The sequence below is a fragment of the Centrocercus urophasianus genome, unplaced genomic scaffold (genome assembly GCF_019232065.1).
Source record: "Centrocercus urophasianus isolate 14NV4802_14NV808 unplaced genomic scaffold, USGS_Curo_1.0 seq_12, whole genome shotgun sequence".
NCBI classification, from domain to species: Eukaryota; Metazoa; Chordata; class Aves; order Galliformes; family Phasianidae; genus Centrocercus; species Centrocercus urophasianus.
In genome coordinates, this window is record NW_024884364.1 from 2415291 (window position 1) to 2435771 (window position 20481).

At 39.8% G+C, this 20481-nt stretch overlaps 1 protein-coding gene across 1 annotated transcript in view; it reads left to right on the plus strand.

Moving 5' to 3' along the window:
• KEL (Kell metallo-endopeptidase (Kell blood group)) overlaps window positions 1-18953 on the plus strand; it is a 36260-nt gene extending 17307 nt beyond the window's left edge. The window contains exons 2-17 of the mRNA XM_042809614.1: window positions 121-384; window positions 993-1117; window positions 4871-5017; window positions 5631-5693; window positions 6628-6816; window positions 7208-7353; window positions 8561-8684; window positions 10094-10204; window positions 11308-11406; window positions 11949-12026; window positions 12451-12554; window positions 13442-13552; window positions 14715-14782; window positions 15015-15172; window positions 16051-16146; window positions 17458-18953. Of these exons, the coding sequence (XP_042665548.1) occupies window positions 121-384; window positions 993-1117; window positions 4871-5017; window positions 5631-5693; window positions 6628-6816; window positions 7208-7353; window positions 8561-8684; window positions 10094-10204; window positions 11308-11406; window positions 11949-12026; window positions 12451-12554; window positions 13442-13552; window positions 14715-14782; window positions 15015-15172; window positions 16051-16146; window positions 17458-17634 (2060 nt within the window). The 3' untranslated portion in view covers window positions 17635-18953. The remainder of the gene's footprint in view (window positions 1-120; window positions 385-992; window positions 1118-4870; window positions 5018-5630; window positions 5694-6627; window positions 6817-7207; window positions 7354-8560; window positions 8685-10093; window positions 10205-11307; window positions 11407-11948; window positions 12027-12450; window positions 12555-13441; window positions 13553-14714; window positions 14783-15014; window positions 15173-16050; window positions 16147-17457) is intronic.
• The last annotated feature ends 1528 nt before the right edge of the window (window positions 18954-20481 follow it).

Consider the following 20481-nt stretch of genomic DNA (forward strand, 5'->3'; position numbering starts at 1 on the left):
TCCTCCCTTCCTCCCTTCCTCCCTTCCTCCCTTCCTTCTTTCCTCTCTCCCTTCCTTCCTCCCTTCCTTCCTCCCTTCCTTCCTCCCTTCCTTTTTTTTTTTTTTTTTTTTTTCTGCCAGTTGTTGAATGTATTGTCCTCATTCTTCAATGTCACTGCTCAGATATCTCTTTTCCTTCCTACCCAGGATCATGTGATGTTGAACCGAGCCTTGCACTCTTGGCCAGACTCCTGAATTCTAGGAATGATACTGTAGATCCCTGTGAGGATTTCTACAAATATGCTTGTGGCAGCTGGGAAGGCAAACACTCAAGCACAGAAGTATCACAAAACATCTTTGATGTGCTGTTGGAAGAAAATCAGCTGATATTGAAAAGGCTTTTAGGTAGGAAGAGGTGATTGGTGTGGTACCTTCAGCATCTTCCTCAGTCAGAGATGAGAATACCAAGAACTGAGTGCACAAGCATTCCTATCAGGAACTGAGTCCAGTTTTGTTTTTTTTTTTTTCATTCTTCTATCATAGAAAGTAGGGATTTACACCTATAAGAAAAGTCATATTAAAATACTTACATTTCAGACAGTTTAGTTCTTCTCTCCAAGTGTAACAGATGGAAGTCATTCCGTAAAATTCAGGAAACCAGATCATTTTCTTACTGCCTTCTAAAAGTAGAGACTTTTTGCTGTGCCTGTCTGAATGTGCACTCTGGCTATGCCCTGATTCTATATGAGACCAAAGCCTAGATATGCTCCATGTTTGTGTTGTCATCAGTTTCCATGCAAAGAAACTCATGGATTTGGTCTTAGGAAGAGTCATGGCAAACATGAGCTCTCTTGCTTTGGGTTACTTAGAGAAGTGTGAATGTGTTTACTGAATTGGTCTGAATCAAAGTGAAAGGTGATGTTCTCTTAAAAATTTTCTCTGTTCTAATACTGCCCTTCTTTATTAGCTCTTTTGTAGTTTTTTGCATATATATATATATTTTTTCTCCTCAGAGGCCCCACACTTTGAGATAAGAGGCTCAGCTAAGGAAAAAGCAATCCAGTTCTATCGCTCCTGCATGGATACCCAAAGGATAGAATCCCAAGGAAGTCAACTATTGAAGGACCTCATAAATCAGGTGAATGTTTGTGCTACTCCTTCTCTCTCCAGAAGATAAGATAATTATTGCAAGGGATAGGAAAGGGTGAAGTTCAGGCTATGTGATCCTATATAACAAAATTTTGCTAGCGCCCAACTTGTAGGAGAGAAATCTGTTTTTGAGTGTCGTTTAAAGATTTAGCTTTCCAACCATCAGATACCTGAATGTGCCCTCATGACCATGCATGCTAGGACTGATGTGCAGCAACCAAGACTGCCGAGTGAGATCATCTTTAATCTCAAAAGCTCAATTCAGTAGGATTCAACTTACAGATCAGGGAGCATCTTGTAAAATGGGTGAAATGCTCGTGTATGAGATCTGAGGACCATCTGCTACTTCAAGTTTCAGGACACCTTGCTTGGAGAGGAAAACGCTTCTCTTGTCATTCTGTGAGATTCCTCCCAGTGCCAGGAAAGGTTGTCCATCTTTCTGTTAGCAAAAAACATTTATTCCCTCTCTCCAAGGAAGATGCAGAACCATTTTCAGCTGAAGGAAAATGACTGCAGGGCATCCTGTGTGTCTTCTTGTCAGGGAGGAGGAACCCTACATCCCTGATGTTTTTTGTTAAAATGAATAATTTTGGAGAAGTGTGTCCTGTTTTCTCTTTCCTTCACAGCGTTTTTTCTGTTTTTTCTTTTTGTTCTTTTTTTTTTTTTTTTTTTTTCCCTGTATACTGTTCTACTGTTAATTATAATGCATTTTTACTGTGTCACAGAGTGACAGAATGGTTGAGGCTAGAAGGGATCTCTGGAAATCATCTTATCCAACCTCCTTGTTCAAGCAGGGCCATCTAGAGCCATCACCCAGGACCATGTCTTTCGAAATATCTCCAAGGAGACAGACCCCACAACATTTGCCAGTGGTCAGTAACCTACACAGTATAGAAAAAAATACTTCCTGATGTTCAGGCAGAATCTCTCATGTTTTAGTCTGTGCTCACTGTCTCTTGTCCTGGCACTGGGCACAAATGAAAATCCTGATTCCATTCTTTTTGCACATTCAGGTGCATTAATACACATTGATAAGATCTGTTCTGAGCCTTCTCTTTTCCACACTAGACAGTCCCATCTCTCTTGGCCTTTTCTTGTAAGAAGCTAGCATCCCTTAACCATTTTTGTGGCTGTTTGAACTCTCTCCTTTAGCTCATGTCTCTCTTGTATTCTAGAGCCCAGAACAGCGCACAGTACTTCAGGTGTGGCTTCACTAGTGCTGAGAAGAGGGAAAGAATCAGTTCTCTTGAACTGCTGGCAATACTTTTCCTAATTCTGTCTAGGATGCTGTTTGCTTTCTTTGCAGCAAAGGCACATTACTAGATCATGTTCAACTTGGTGATTACCAGGAGTTCCAGGTCATTTTCTGCCAGACGGATTTTCAGCTGGGTGGCCCTCATGATATACTGGTGCTTACAGTTCTTCTCCACATGCAGAATTTTGTATTTCCCCTTTTTGAACTTCATGAAGTTCCTGTGAGGCCATTTCTGCAGATTGTCCATGTCCCTCTGGATGACCCTCTGGTGAACCAGCCACTGCTCCCAGTTTTGCTGTGGGCGCACTCTTCTCCATAATCCATATTGTTAATGATGACGTTGAACAGGCTGCACCCAGAAAGAATGCCTGGGGTATATTGCTAGTTACTGGCTTCCAACTAGACTTTGCAACTCTGGATCCACTGTTCATCCAGTTTTCATTCAATCTACTTCACCTGTCTGCATATCCAGCTCATTCATTCACATCTTGACTCTGAAGTTCATGTAGTGTCAGAAAGCTTTACTGAAGTCCAGGAAGATTCATGACTCTCCCCTCAGTTACTAGGCCAGTCACTTCATTAGGGAACCTTATCTTACTGGTTAAGCATGACTTCCTCTTGGTGAAGCCATGCTAACTATTCCTGATAATTTTCTTCTTTATGTGCCTTGAAATGTTTTCCAGGATTAGCAGCTCCATCACCTTCCCAGAAACTGAGGTGAGGGTAACCAGCCTGCAGTTCCTTAAGTCTTCTTCCTTACCCTTCCTGAAGACAGGAATTACATTTGCTTTCCTCCGATACTCTGGCACTTCTCTCAGTCTGCATGGTCAATCAGCGATTCCTGAGAATGATCTGACAGTAACACCTGCCAGTTCCCACAGCACTCATGGATGCATCCCATCAGGACCCACGGACTTCCATATGTCCAGTTTGCCTAAGTATTCCCTGACCTGTTTCTCTTCCACCAAGGGTATACCTTCCTTGCTCCAGCCTTTCTTCATTGTCTGTGGGACCTAAATTTAGTGAAAGTCAGTCTTGCTAGTAAAATCTCTGTCAAAGAAGGTTGTATCTCAGCCTTCTTCATTTCCTGTGTAACCAGATTATTTGTCTTTGTTTCCATCCTCTGTATGCTTCCTTTTTATGTTTTGAGTTTATATAGAAGGTCCTTGTTCATCCACACAAGCCACCTGGCATTTTTGCCTGATTTTCAATTCATTTAGATGAACAGTTTTGAGCTTGGGAGAGGTGACCCTTCAATATGTGAGTATTGCGTCGGGCTGGGCCGTTCCAAAGTGTGCTGAGAATATTCACCTTGTGAGGAAAAACAGGGGCTCAGTGCTGGGGCCCATCTTGTATAATATTTTTATTGAGGACCTGGATGAGGGCATTGAGTGCGCCCTCAGTTTGCAGGTGACACCAAGCTGGGAGGTGGTGTGGATTTGCCTGAGGGCAGGGAGGCCCTGCAGAGGGATTTAGGCTGGATCGCTGGGCTGAGGTGAATGGGATGAGGTTCAACAAGGCCAAGTGCTGGGTCCTGAACTTTGGGCACAACAACCCCATGCAGCGCTGCAGGCTTGGGGCTGAGTGGCTGGATGAGTGTGAAGAAGAGAAGGACCTGGGGGTGCTGGTTGATGCTCGGCTGAACGTGAGCCCACAGTGTGCCCAGGTGGCCAAAGGGCTGACGGCATCCTGGCCTGCATTAGAAATGGTGTGGCCAGCAGGAGCAGGGAGGTGACCATCCCCTGTACTCAGCTCTGGTGAGGCCGCACCTCGAGTGCTGTGTTCAGTTTTGGGCTCCTCACTACAGGAAAGACATTGAGGTCCTGGAGCGTGCAGTGAAACTGTGAGGGGTCTGGAGCACAAATATGAGGAGTGGCTGAGGGAGCTGGGATTGTTCAGTCTGGAGAAGAGGAGGCTCAGGGGAGACCTCATTGCACTGTACAACTTCCTGAAGGGAGGCTGTGGTGAAGAGGGGTTTGGCCTCTTCTCCCAGGCAACAAACAGGACCCGGGGTAATGGCCGCAAGTTGTACCAGAGGAGGTTTAGGTTAGACATGAGGAAGAACTTTTTCTCTCAGAGAGTGGTCAGGACTGCAATGGCTGCCCAGGGGGGTGGTGGAGGCACCCTCCCTGGCAGTGTTCAAGAGGCGTCTGGATGAGGAGCTGTGTGATGTGATTTGGTGCTGGTGGTGGCAATGGTGATGAGGAGACGGTTGGACTAGATGATCTTATAGGTCATTTCCAACCTTGTGATTCTACGATTCTAATATCAACTAGCTATTGTGGACCTCTCTCCCCTCTCAGTGTCATCTTGCAGTTTGCTGCTTGAGTGAAAGTTACAGGTAAGGAAGGTATGTAGAAATCTTCACGAGTTTCTTCTATTGCTATTTGCTTTATTGTTTCTCAATTGTCATAATGACTGAGCCCATAGGGGTGGCAGAAGTTCGTAAATATGAGTCAAATAAATTTCTCTCTGTTTCCTCTCTAGGTTGGTGGATGGAACATCACAGGCATAGGGAAAGCAAAAGATTTTAATGAAACTCTTCAGATTCTCATGGGCAGATACAACACTTTTCCCTTTTTCAGAGTGCATGTGGGACCCAGTCCTTCTGATCCCAAGACCAATGTAATTCAGGTGAGTGAAATAAAGACAGAGAATTATCTGGAAATGCTGGGAATGAAGAGTCAATTGCGCAGTTCACGAGATCCAGCCCTGCTCAAGTTAAGCCTATGGTCTTTTCTGAAAAAAGTTTTCCTAACATTTTCTTTAATTTTCTTAGTTCTATTACACAGATACACACACAAAACCAATCAATAGTGCAGAAAAATGAGCAGATGAGGAAGAATTAATTATTTTAATTTCCTCTGTTTGACCACTGTATATTTCCATTACTGTGGAAGGATCTAGTTCTCATGTTCTTGGGTGTGGCTATTAGAATAACATACAGTACATGTTAAGTGTTTAATAATTGTGGTGTACTATTGATTTTGCAGCACATGGAGAAATATTTAAGAGTATTTATTATTTAAGAGAATTCCAGTCACCACAGATTTGTAATGGGATTGCAAATGAGATGCAGATTTTGATAGATAAACAAAAATTACTTAGTAAACATTTTTCAACAGTAAAACAATTTATTAACATTTCATATTCTGTGACACAGAGACAAAAAACATTTATTTAACGTACTATTACATTTCTGGTGTTTCTGGAATACTGAGATATTTGTCCTTTACTTTTTTTGCAGATTGACCATCCTGAGTTTGAGATGCCAGCTGAAAGTAAATTCAAAAAGAAAAATTATCTTGAGGTAACATATCAAAGGCTGAATAAAGGTAAAAATAGCTATTTGGTATAGGGATCTCCTTGAATTGCTTCCTGGTTCAGAGTGACGTATTTCCATGGGGTATGGTCAGTGACCTCTGAAAATGTCTCCAAATGGAATTTCTTAAGTAATTGATTGATTTTCTTAAAAAATAATAGTTTCTAAAATGTAACCAATTTTTAGATGCTAGAATTAAAAATGTTAGTGTAGAAAGAAAAGATTATAATTTTTTTCTTTTGTATTTTCTAGGTAGTATGAAACTCTATGTTTCACCTTGCAGAATGTTTAAAAAAAAAAAATTGTTCAAAGTTATAAAGCCAAAAAATGGCTTTATAACCCATTAAAATCTCTGGACCTGGGGAGTGATTGCTAGCATTTTCAAGTTATTTTGAAGTATTTTAACCAAAATTGGGGAAACAAGGTCTTTTTAGGAGTTATTGTAACAAAGTTAATTTCATCATAATTACAATTTGTCTGAACTGAGCTCATTTTTCTGCATAAAAACAGAGCTGATTTCAGTTTCTCTGTCTGAATCTTTCAGAATAGTTCTCAGAAAATAAGGCCATATGCAAGCATTCCTGTCATAGCTCATGAACATAGAAGCAATGCTACCATTTCCTCTCCATCCAAAATTCTGACTTATCATGTCACTATCTATTACAAGTCTCTCTTTTGAGTCCAAAGATAGCTCTAAACTGATTTTGGTATCTGAAGAAATAGTTAATTGGAAGAAAAATTAAGATTGTTTCCTTTTGGAATCACCTTGTTCTTCACTGAAAAGGGAGCTGTGTTTGATAAATTTTTGGTCAGGACTATTGTGTTTTTAAAATCCTGTGGTCAGGATGGATGGGTGAATGGATGGACTGACTTACTTTTGGTCACATCTCTCCCTGTGAACATATGCTCATATGTATTGCAGGTTCTCCGTGTGTATCTCTCATATTTGGAGAAACTGGGGGACCTACTTGGAGGTCTACAAGATGGTCCTCCTCATTCCTTTTCCCTTACCTTGTCCTTCATCTCCAATCTCCAGCGTGTTGTCACCCCCCTGCAGGAAAGACGGCAGAGGGGAATGCTGTTCTTTCGCACTACCATTAGGGAGTTACAGGTATCTATCTGTGCCTTAGAACTTAAGAAACACAATTATATATGACATTCACATTCTGAAGGTCCAGATCAAAACAGATACAAAATACATTGTTTAGATACCATTTCCTTGCAACTTACCCTTGGAGTCTGTTGAAGTTTAAATAACCTGTTAATTTGCTATTTTTTGATAGCAGTTGGACTTTTCTGTCCACAGAACTTTATACCGATTTAATAAAATAAATATATGTTATTCTTCTTCTCTACTATAATCAATATCCATAGCATAAAACAACTCAATTCATTGGAGTTATCTCCTTTATGTATCAAAGGGACAATCCTAGTTTTCCTGTTATTTCTTGTCAGTTGATTTAAACTGGTGGTTTGCCACATAAGCTTTGTTTTACTTTCAGGAAAAGGCACCTGCTATTGACTGGTTGTCATGTCTCCAGGCTGTCTTCCATCCTATGCCAATTAATCTCTCTCAGCCAATTGCAGTGCATGATATGGATTATTTAAGAGGCATGTCACAGATCATTGAAGAATGGCACAAAGAAAGGTAAGAATTAATATTTATGGTTAGTAGTGAAATACATATAAGTATACATACGTACAAATACAATATGGACCACTACAGTAGCTGATCTTAGACATTCAGTCACTCCAGTAGCTGGCATCAGGTTGCCTGATCTCTGCATTTATTGGTACCTTCAGATATGATCCATTGGGACTCTGGTTGCAGGTACTCATGTGTATGTTCTTGCAACAAACATGTATGTACAAACAGATCTCTTCAGTAGGTTGCACATACTGTTGGTTTTTTCAACAGCCAATTCTCAGACACTTTCTTTCTTCAGAATCCAGTTCCATCCCTGCCACACTCCCACCCCAAAGGAGAGAGAGTACATACCCAGAAAATATTTAAGAATAGCATTTAATGAGATGAGACGGACTCTGGTGACCACACACAGGGTTCAGTGAGGCAAACATCCTGGCAAGCCAAAAGTTTACACTCAACCATTCCCTCTTACTAGCTTTCCCCTCAATTTTACCATGCACGTTTCTCCTATTCCATCATCTCTCTCTTTCGCTGCCTCTGGTCATTCTTATAAACATCCCATAATAAATCTCTAGAATCCTCCAGTCTCTTTGATATATTCCATAACATGTTTTACCTAGTGCTAAAATTCTTTTTTCCCTTCCTCCCATAATTAGTCCTATACCCTTGAAGTTAATTACCCCTTGAGTCTTCAGGGTGTTCTTGAGGGTGTTTCTTTGGTCGACTCATGTTAGTGGGTTTCATAGGACAGTCAATGAGGAATTCATCCCCCTTTTGATAGACCCAGCAGTAGACCCTTCAGAATATTGTGTTGCTATCATTCAGGCTACCAGGTTTCCTCTGCTTCAAATGGTTCCTCTGGCACTTGCCATACCTCTTTGTTTATGACAACTTCATAACATGACAATCTGACTATTGCTGAAAAAAGACCTCTCCATATCAACCTTGTTCTCTTATTCATGGCTTTCTGGCACTTCCAATGTGTTTTGTATAGTATTCTGCCTGCTTCTATTCATATTTGAATATTCAGTTCATAAAACTGAATACTGCTTGCTGTTCAGAACTGATTGGCTTCTGCTCATTTCCTAATGTTCTAATGGAATTACTGCTCAAAAATTTGACTTCATCTAGCCAGGAGGTGACTTCATCTTAATGTGAATCAAAGTGGTTCTCTGTATTGGTCTTTTAAAGTGCCATTTTCCTACAGGGTTCCGCATATCTATATGATTGTTTGTCTGGTTGGGAATCTCTCCCCTGCCCTTGATAGTCGATTCCAAGATGCACGTGAGGAGCTATCTAAGATTCTTTATGGGAAAACGGAATTCAAAGTGGTGAGTTAATATTTAGCCATCTTCTTCAGCTTCTACAGCCACTGAATAAACTAAGACACACATTCTGGATGTTCTCTTGATATCTCACCTGGATAGAGCTCCTTAGATTTGGTGTGCACTACAGCCTGCAAGATCAAGAGAAGCCTTTTAATGAAGCCTTCTTCCTCTAGCTACAGGAGGTGTCGAGTTCACAGGCTCTTGTCCTGTTGGAGGACTGAACCATACTAACATCTTCTGAAAAAGTAGCATGGTGAGCTGAAGGCAATCCAGGTGGCTCCTGAGTTTTCCTTATCAAGGAAAACTTTCTAAACCAATAGATAACTCTATTGGGGAGATGCAGTGCTGGACCTATTGTTCACTAACACCAGTAAACTGATTGGTGACATCAGGATTGGAGGTTGCCTGGGGAGTAGTGACCTTGCAATTCTGGCTATTGCACTCTTGAGGGATATCACACAAGCAAAGAGTAAAATTAGACCGCCAAATTCCAACCCTTCAGAAAGTTAGTAAACATTTTTCTCTCTGGGAAACTGTCCTTCTTGAAGATGTTCAAGAAACATTCAGATGTGGTACTACACGGGTTAGTGGAGGTATATTAGTGGTAGGTGGATGGTTGGACTAGATGATCTTGGAGGTTTTTCCAACCTAGGTGATTCTAGGATTCTATGAAATGTTTTCAGAATAGAACAGGAGAGATTTAGACAGGACATAAGGCAGAATTTTTTTTCAATAAGGATGGTGAGGCACTGGAACAGGTTACCCAAAGATGTGGTGGATATTCCGTCCTTGGAGACATTCAAGGTCAGGCTGGACCAGGCTCTGAGCAACCTGATGTAACTACAGATGTCTCTGTTCATTGCAGGAGAGTTAGACTAGATGATCTTAAATGTTCCTTTCACCTCAAACAATTCTATGATTATGTGATGATTCTATGATTTGACAAGGAAAACAATACTCACTAGGCCAATAAATGCTTTATGTTGGTGGTAGGTGGATGGTTGGACTGGATAATCTTAGAGGTTTTTTCCAACCTTTATATGATTCTATGATTCTATGTTTCTCAAAAAGTTGTGAAAGTAGACGTGATATACAAAACTTTAGAGAGCTAATTGCATTGCACCATGGAATAGGAAACAATATATAGCTAACCACCTTCTATGTTTTTGTCACAGCTAGAATATGAGTATTCATCTTGTGTGAAGTTGAGTATTGTAAGTAACACAGTGCTTTACTGAGTTGAAGTTTCCTGAAGTAGCTTGAGAGGGGTTACGTTACATCCACAGCCATCATTTTTAAATAGCTATGTATAAGCTAGTGACCGTGTGTTCACATATCTTTTTACCGTCTTCATCTTCTTGTCTCTTCCTCTTCACTCTCATATGTCTTGATTACTTTTTCTATTCTTACAGATCCCAGATGAGCGCTGGAGGAAGTGTCTGACTGATACCAGTTCGTTCTTTGAGCCAGTCCTAGGGCAGATGATTGTGAAAGAAATTTTCCCTGAGCAGAACAAGAAACTTGTAGGTATTCATCATCTTAATCCCAAGTAGAGCTCAGCTTCATCCCTTTTTTTTCTTTTTTTTAAATCCCAACAACTAAGCAATACATCAAAGCAGGAAGCTCATGTGTAGGTTTCATACCTTTTTATATATCATGTGGTTACTTATTTCCCCTCCTCATAGACAAATGGGATCAGAACAAGGGCACTGTCATTGCTAGAATAAACAACATTATTACCTTTATCTCATCTGTTAACAAAGTCATGTGTACAGCACAAATACGTATGGAAACCCTACAAATACATGCAGTTTCAGAGTGCTTAACTGGGATGACAGTATCAACACTATGCATCATAAATCCTGAAACTTTAAAGCAAGATTTTCAGTTATAAAGCCAATAAGCAGTTGGTATGTGAGCCAAGGCTACATAATGTTTATGACCAGTTGTAACAGAAAAAAAATTCAATGACAAAAGATTCTGAATGGATCCACAGTAAATGGAACACCTCCCTGCACTGTTGAAAAAGCTTTTCTTTGTTGTTTTTTTTTTTTTTCCTTTGATGACCAAATTTCTTTTTTTGGGGGGGCAGGGGAGAGGGAAATGGATAGTTAGTATAGGCACCATGTTTTATAAAGAGTTTGCAATGAGAAGGGTAAACAACTCCAAGAAAAGACAGTGAAAAACTAAGACTGTATTGAAGCCCAAAGCTAGATGAACAAAGCATAATAATTTTGTGAAGGAGAGATTCAGACTCTCCAGACATTTAGAAAGGGAGACACCAATGTGAAATACTCACGAATATTGGATTTTCATGTCACTATAGAACTGGGACAATTATTTTATCCAGTCCCATTTCAGTAGCGATTGAACAAAAAGGGTTTATGAGACTCTTATTTACAGTGATAGGCAAGAGGAAAAGGGGAGTGGGAAAGAATTGTGAGACCTATGAAGAACTACTGGATGCCTACAAAACCCAGATCTAAATAGATGTGGAAACTACTATTTCCCCTTTCATCAAGAGAACTACTGTATTGTAGTTGAATTGCTGGATCATAGGAAGACAGTAGGCAGGCCTGAACAATGTGTTTCTGCACTTGTGACTGCCTTCTATTCTCCATTGCAGGCTGAGCAGATGTTCTCTGAGATCCAAGATACCCTCTGTGGTCAACTGGATCAGCTGGAGTGGATGGATGAACAAACTCGCCAGGAAGCTAAAATCTTGGTGAGTGCACAAGGCAGAATTTACTGAGGCCATCCTTTCCATCACCTTATCCACACACCAAAAACTATGTAGTTTTTTAAGTGCCATCAAGCATGTGTGATCATACACTGACACATAGGCAAAGATCTATGGATGCCGTGAATTAACTGTAATGAGGTACATTGTATCTTTAGTTTTATGTATCTATAGAATTTAAAAACTGCAAACTGAATTTAAGAAAATGTTATTAAAAAAGAAAAAGAAAAAAAAAAAAGAAAAAAAAAAGAAAAAAGCACAATACTAGGGCATAGGTCCCTGAGTGAAGAAAACAGAATAGCAAGAGGAGATGAGGTGTCTTGTTTAAATAGAGTGGTTGTTTTTGTAAAGGACTGATTAACAAGATCATAGTTTTGTTGCTTAGAAATAGTTCATAAAGAATTACCAGAATGTAGAACCTGTTGCTGGTCATGCTTCTTTTTTTGTTTTGTTTTGTTTTGTTTTGTTTTGTTTTGTTTTGTTTGTTTGTTTGTTTTGTTTTGTTTTGTTGGTTGTTATGATTTCAGGTGTCCAAACTACAAGTGGAAATTGGCTATCCAACTTACATACTCCAGACTGCCAAAGTGAACAAGGAATACCAGAATGTGAGCTATAAAATATATCTTTTTGCCTCTTACCAGCAGTTTACCTGTACTGGCTGATATTTTGCCTGCTACCAAGAGTTCATGACTTCTGAATCAATGCAAATATCATACTGCTCTCTTTCTGAGAATGAATCCAATTAACCAGTATCTATTACTTCTACACTGTCATGCCTGTGTTGTCTCCTCTTGATTGTGATCTGCTTGCATGTTCTGTTCGGTGACAGATAATGTTCCTGTCACATCTTAAAGTGAGGTATTTTTAGAACCAGAAGAAGGAAAACAAACGAAGAAACACACAATAGGTGTTCAATCTTTTGATGAACAATTTTTTTTTTTGCCTGTGGAATTTTCCTCTCACTCATACTATCCAATTCATTACTCGATCACTCCGTGTGATGGTGACATTTCTCTACTCTTTCCTTAGCTGGAGATAAATGAAGACACTTTTTTCCTAAATGTGGTGGCTTGCTTGAAGATGATGAGGGAGAATTCATTCTCAAAGTTCCTTCAGCATAATTCACAAGATACGTAAGTGTACAAGATATGTAAGTACTGAAATGAAAAATAATCAGAATAATGTACTTGTGGAATATACTTGTGGTGATCTCCACATCAATCCTCCCAGTCAAAACAGGTTCAAATGAAATATGTCACTCAGGACTGTGTCTAGCTGTATTTCTGTATCTTTTTCTACTGAGGGTGAAGGGGACATGGGCAGAACTGGACACAGTAGTAACAGATAATATTTAATTAGTCCTGAACTGAAGGCCATAATCATCTCTCCTAACTTACTGATGACACTTCCTAATCCTAAGGACAAGATGCTGCAGTTTTTTTTCTGCAAGAGTACGCATATATTAAAAATAAGCATTGTCTTGTATTTTCACCTATCTTATTCTATCAAAAACATCACTGTCGTGGAGAACAGTCTCAGACTCCTGAGAGAGGGATTTTTCTGCCCACTGTCATAAACCCTCGATAAAGAGGAATAGTTGGTGTTCTTGTGCTTCGCTAACTGACAGAAAAGCACTGACTTGATGTGAGTATTGGTGGAGAGATCTTAAAGGGAGGACATGGATGCTTCTGAAGGCAGGCAATGGAACTGAGTGTACTGGGAATCTGACATTTTCAGTGTTGGTCATCATAGGAGGTTAATAATCTTGACTTATTTGACAGATGAAATCGTGAAGAGGAATCCCTTAATGTGAGTGAAAGTTATGCTCATAGCTCTGACTAACTCTAAATAAGCTAAGGTTTATATCACATACCCTTAACTCTACATAATGTGAATTTCATCCTTCTCCTCTGCTGTACCAACTGTTGTAATGAGTGAACTGTTTCTGCAATGGAGAATAAGAGCAATCCATCAGGTAAAGAGTCAGTACATTCTCTCATTTCTCTTTTTCTGCTTCTAGCTGGCAGGTGGCCCCCTGGGCTGTCCATTCATACTACTCAATAGGGCACCACATGGTGGTCTTTCCTGCTGGAATGTTCCGCAGCCCTTTTTTCCACGTGGAGTTTCCCAGGTATGGAGAGTATGCAAAAGTGAAGCTGAATGTAGTCCTTTTACTACACCATGTTTCCAGGAAGAATATCAGCAGATCTGCCCTTAATCTCTCTTTCTTAGAGCATTCCAGATAAGGGGAAAAACAGTTATTTTCTGAAGCCAGATGGAAATGGTTTGACAGTTCTGCTCTGTGAGGGTAGGAGGGCCCTATTGAGGGATTGGGACAGGTTGGATTGATGGGCTGAGGCCTGTGGGATGAAGTTCAACAAGTGTCAGGACCTGAAGTTTTGTCACAGCAGCTCCATGCAATGCTACAGGCTTGGAGCAGAGTGGCTCTCAAGCTGTCTGGAGGAAAAAGATCTAGAAGTGTTAGCTGGCAGCTAGCTGAACAGCAGTGTGCTCAGGTGGTCAAGAAGGCCAATGGCATCCTGGTCTGCATTAGAAATAGTCTTCCAGCCACTCATACCCAAGCCTATAACACTGCATGGGGTTGTTGTGTGCCCAAAGTGCAGGACCTGACACTTGGCCTTGTTGAACCTCATCCCATTCACCTCAGCCCAGCAATCCAGCATATCCAGATCCCTCTGAAGGGCTTCCCTACCCTCAGATCAACACTACCTCCCAGCTTGGTGTCATCTTAAAACTTACTGAGAGTATACTCAATCCCCTCATTTAGGTCATCAAGATACTAAACAAGATGGGCCCCAGTACCAACCCCTGGGGGACACCACTTGAAACAGGTTGCCAGCTGGATTTAACCACTACACGCTGGGCACGGCCCTCTAGCCAGTTCCTTACCCAAAGGAGTGTATACCTGTCCAGGCCATAGGCAGCCAGTTTCCAGTGTCAAAGGCTTTGCTGAAGTCTAGGTAGACCACAACAACAGCCCCTCCCTCATCTACCAGTCTAGTCACCCAGTCATAGAAGGAGATGAGGTTGGTCAAGCACAACCTGCCTTTCATGAACCCGTGCTGGCTGGGTCTGATCCCCTGGACACCACACACACGCTGTACGATCTCACCCAAGATTATTTGCTCCATACAAATTTTACAGAGTACCACATCTGGAAGACAGTAAGTAGAAAATGTTTCTGAGTACTCTTGAAGTAGAATAGGTTATAAAGAATTCTCAACTGTCTTTCTTTTCTTTTCCAAACCACTCTTTTTATGTTTATTTTTCAGTGCTGTGAACTTTGGAGCCATTGGGGTCTTCATGGCACATGAACTTCTTCACGTATTTTATGATTATAGTAAGTACCAGCTGTTGGGTGAAGCTTATCTTCTTTGTTTACTCTTCTGGACCCCACTAGCAGTTTACCTCAAGAGATCTTAAATCCTATTCCTTGTATTCATGTGTACATACATTATTAAAGCAAGTGAAGCTTGCCCATACAATATCAAATGGACAGCTAAGAAAACTCTGTGAGGGGTAGAAGTGAGCATCAGAAATACCTTAACTTAGGATTCTTTTTCCCCCCACAGTGCATCCTGGTGGCTGTCCTACATGCAACAGTAGTGTGCTACAGAAATCCATAGATTGCTTGGTAGAACAGTATGAAAGTTTTGGCTTTAAGGTCAGTGGTACTTCCACACTGTTGGAGAATACAGCAGACACTGGAGGTCTTGCCATTGCTTACCAGGTATTCTAGTCTACTTACTTCTCTGATTTCACTTCTATGACCATGAAGTCTACTAGATGGCTCAACTGACAAGTCATAACACCTGATTCTTGTGCTCCATTCCAGGATTTTTTGCAAGCCTGTGCCAGCAAAGCAGTGCTTTGCATTTCCCCTGCTGTTTAAACTGTAGGCTTTCCACAGAATTGTGCTTGTAACCTCACTACCACCATATAAAACCATTTCTTCCCTTCACCTATTCTGGGGACAGCCTTTTTTCTTACTTCCCCAGTTAGATCACACTTACAAAAGCAAGTTATTATTTTATATTGGATTACTATATGCTTATGTTATACCTAAGCTGAGACATGAACTCGAATATAATGTAATATGATAATAATAATATTCATAGTAATATTTTTCAGTAATACTTCTGTCTAGAACTCCTTCATGTAGGATTTGAGAGATTTAATTAATTATTGAGTGTGGGGTGATCTGAGTTCTCTAGGTATCAGATGGTACCTATTACAATGTTACATGAAGAATTTTGAGAGGGTCAAGGAATTTTGGTGGTGTCCATAGCAACATTTTAAATTTTTTTATTCACATAAGTATTTCTTTCTTTGTAAATCATTTTCTTTTTTCTTTTTCATAGAATAGTCATTAATCTCCTCTTCTGATCAGTTGTGTGTAGTAGTGTCTGAGAAGGGAGGAGTTGATGTTGCTCTTCTCCCTTCTTACAGATATTAGGGGTTTAGCAAGAGCAAGGCATCTCAGGGTGAGCAGAGATACAAACATGCTAAATGTATTAAATATATATTAGATTGATGTGTATAATTGAAAGAAGATATGTTTCTGGGTTACTGACTGAAAGAAAGTTTATAAGTTTTTTCTCTTCACAGGCCTATAAGAATTGGCTGAAAAAGCATAAACAAGAGGAGTATTTACCGAAGATCGGACTTTCGCATGACCAGCTTTTCTACCTCAGTTTTGCTCATGTAATGAATTCTAGGCTAGTCATGTATCTCTCTCATTCTCCATTGTCTTTTGCATTATTACAGCTCTTCTCTCTCAATATTCAATCCTTTCTCCCCACTCTTTGAAGAACTGGATATGATGGATGTTGTTGGAAGGTTCAGCATCTTATTTTGAAAGCTAAAATTCATTTTCAGGTCTCCTAATTTGTTGTGGATCTCAAAGCAAACAAGAGGCCTTTCTATGAATATACCATCATAAATCTCTGAAATCTACCAATGTTAAGTTGTAGCAAACCAGTTTTCAGAGAAAGCTCTGAAAGTCAGACTCTGAAAGACTTCAGAGAAAGTCATTGTCAGACACTAAATACTTTTTTTTTTTTTTTTTTTCCTGCTGTGAGCAATCATATGAATGGAAAGAGAAACTTTAGTGGAAAAGTCGCATATTCCTTTGTCTCTTGTTCCATCCACCTCTTTGTTGTGATATACAGTAATTCTGAGTGATTGATAGAAAAAAATAATCAGAATGCTTCTTAAAGAACTAGAAATACACATACACTTAGCTGAAGATTTCTGTGGGAATGTAGTTTAAGGATTTGTGCCATTGTACATAGTTGTGAAGCTGAGTTTATCAACATAGGATTTTGGATTTCTGCACTCAGAAAATTCTCATCCTTATTAGTCGCTGTGACTGTGTAAAGAAAAAAGTTCTGTGTATGTATTAGCATCAGGTCAGGGCAGTATGTAGAAAAGCAGTAATGCAGTTCTAAAATCACAAATAATTGGGTCTCAGTACCAAGAACTGTATTTCAGAGGTGATCTGACAAGCGACTGGATCATTTCTCAATGAATAAGGATAGGAATCACAAGAATGAAGAACTTCAACTGTAACACCAGTAAAGCCACATAACCTTCTTCCCAATCTCTCTCACAGTAATGTGGTGTTAAATACTTCCCTTTCTTAATGATCATTAATTTATTTTTGTTAATAAGCTGAACCTGAACACTGAGGGCTACACCTATACTACCACGGTAGATGGAGTCCAAGGTTACATAAGCCTGAAGTCCAAGATGGTCTAAATTTGTTGTGTTGTGGACTACATGGCATAAAGAAAAACGCAAGTGCCTGATCAGATAGGGAAACTGGGACAGAGTGGAGGGAAAGGGATAAGAAACTAAAGTTCAAAAGCAAAGGGTGTTAATATTGTTGGCATCCACGAAAGCTTTTCCTTGTCTACTTCAGCAGTCCCAGTCATGTGGAATATGAAGAGCTTTATGACTTATTTACATGTGCACTTTTGCATAGACTTACTTTTCTGTTTTGCTTCTCTTCAGGCAATGTGTGGACACCAGGATCCTGAGGATTTACAGTCTTCCTTGGATACAGATCCACATAGTCCCTTGCCACTTCGTGTCTATGGACCTGTCAGCAATAATCAGGACTTTGTAAAACACTTCCATTGTCCCCGTAGATCACCAATGAATCCAGACAGCAAGTGCCAAATCTGGTAATTTGTATGAAAAAGGAGGATGAGAGACACGACCCCAGGGAGATGAAATCTTGAGCTGTGAAAGTATGACTCATGGGTCATACTCAGGGCCAATGGAGTGATGTGGAGCATTTACTTCCTCTTCTACCTTCCTCTTCTTGTTATCCATTTCCCAGCAGTTTATGATAGGAATCATCTCAAATTGAGCTCATAAGAGAAAAGGGTCTCTTCCTGCTGCTCCCAGCCCTGTCTCAGATGGGACAACTCTGTAGTTCAGCGTGTCCTAAGGTAACAAGATGACTAGCCACTCCCTAGTAGGTAGCTTCTGAGGAGTTGTTAACAGAAAGACTGTTGCATCATTAGGCCTGCTGTTCAGTGTATTTCCCTGTCCACTGCAACAACATCACCATCACGTTGAATGGGCAGGACAGAGTCCTAAGACTTGTTCATACGAGATTACATCTTAGAAAATTTCTTCGGGTTACATGGAAACCACACAAGTAAGTTACCAGTGAGAGAAGAGTCCTCTTCTCCAGCAGATAAATGGAGATAAGTTGTAAGGAAAAATTAGTGGTTCCAGTTTCTAGGTTGAAGATGAGTCACTTAATAATGAAGGTTATTCATGCATTTCACAAGGAAATATCCTCTTTGACGGAAGTGGGACTGGGAGTTGAAAATTGTTTCATTTTCTTCTTTCTGTCTTTTCCAGAAAGATTCCTCTTTTCTTCTTACTCTCTCTTTAGGGTTGAGGATATGGATAAAGATGAAGTATGAGGTAGTCACAAGGCTTTTCTAGAGGTATCTGGAGATCATTAACTTGAATATTCCAAATTCTCTAGATCCTGAACCAGGCTTTCACATCCCTACATTTGTAAATATTTACCATCCAAACAGAGAAGTTTATCTGACATATGATTTAATAACTACTTGAAACTGAATTTTATGTAATAGTTTACTTTGGAGAAAAAGGAGAGTTAAGAAATAATATATTTTAGGGTAGCAGGAGATGTGCATAAAATACATTCTCAAGAGCAACCTAATAATTATATCAATTCAATTTTTAAAATTTCCCCCAATCAAGAAGCATTCAAAACTACCCCACATTTTGCATACTGTTAGAACTGTTCTATTTATTTTACTTATTATATTGAATGCCTGGGTATTGTTTGTGGAATAGATGAGGGCAAGTGGAAATGGCCCTTATCAATGTAAGTATTACATTGTGAAAAGCCCAGTAAAAGTGTTAATCTTCACACACTGACCAATGCAGCAAAATATTTTCCAAGAATTAACTGTTCAGATATTTTTTCATTAATTTACGGACTAACATGTTAATAAAACATTTGCTTTCAAACAAAACAAAAAAGAACAACAAAAAAATCCCTCCTCCCCCCTCAAAAGAATTAAAAAAAATATATATCCCTTTGATTACAAACTGTTTATGGCCTAGTCTGTATCTTTATTTGGTCTGTTCTCTTCATGAACACAGTACATAGCTGAAATTCACAAATAGTAGATAATATTACATTATGATAATAGGATTTATTTAACCAGTGTAAAAACAATCAAACAAACAAAACAAAAAGAAAACAGAAAATTAGGGTGTTTTTAAAAAATCTTTACCTTTTAAACATTGTATACTCTCTCTCCACTTGTTTAATCAACTTTGTCCTATCAGCATGTTCAGAACATTTGGTCTTTCTTTCATTGTTATAATAATCAAATGTATGTAACATTGTACTATGCATCTTTGGTATTACAACACTTATTTCACTGGGCTTATTTGTTTAAAATGTATAGAAAAAGAGACAGTCTGCAACTTGATAAGTTTTTTATTTGTTGTATCTATCTTGTTAAGGGTGTGTGGGTAACAATTCTCTGGAATATGCATTGTTTCCCTTCTTTCTACCATGTATGATGAATTTATGGGTCTTTCAAAGATAGGGTCACTATTGAAGCTGGTGAGTTCAATCTGTATTTATCTTGAGTAGGATAGAAGAGGAGAGGAGAGGAGAGGAGAGGAGAGGAGAGGAGAGGAGAGGAGAGGAGAGGAGAGGAGAGGAGATGACAGTTGGAAAGGACCTTCAAAGATCATCTCGCTCAATTTCCTGACCATCTCATAGCTAAAGTTAAAGCTATAGTTAAAGAACATTAACAAGGACATTGTTCAAATGTCTCTTGAACACTAACAGGCATGGGGCATGACTCAACTCACTAGGAAACCTGTTCCAGTGTTTTGACCACCCTCATGTTAAATAATTTGTCCCTACTATCCAGTCTGAACCTTCCCTGTTACATTATTGTGCTATTCCTTTGTGTACTGCCATCTGTTTCCAGCAAGAAAAGCTGGCCACTTCCCTCTCTGCTTCTGCTGCTGAGGAGATTATAGAGAGTCACAAAGAGTTTGCCTCTTGGCCTCCTCATCACCAAACTGGACAACTCCAGCATACTTACAGGACATGCCTTCAAGCCCTTTTACTAGCTTTGATGACCTCATTTGCTCTAATATCAAGTGTTTCAACATTCCCTCTGTATTGTGGAGCACAGAACTGCACACAGTATTCAAGACGAGGTTGCACCAGCACTAAATATAGAATTGCCTCTTTTAACCAGCTGGCTTTGCTGTGCTCAATGTACTCCAAAATGTGGTTTGGCAGCTAAGGCATGCTGTTGGCTCATGTCGAGCCTGATGGTGATCAGCACCCCCGATCCCTTTCTGATTAGCTGCTATCCAACCACTCATCTCCTAGTCTGTACCTGTACCTTGCATTACTCTTTCCCAGATGTTGAACTTGGCATCTTTCTTTATTGAAATTTATACTATTAGTGAGTGCCCAATGCTCCAATCTATCTAGATCCTTCTGTAAGG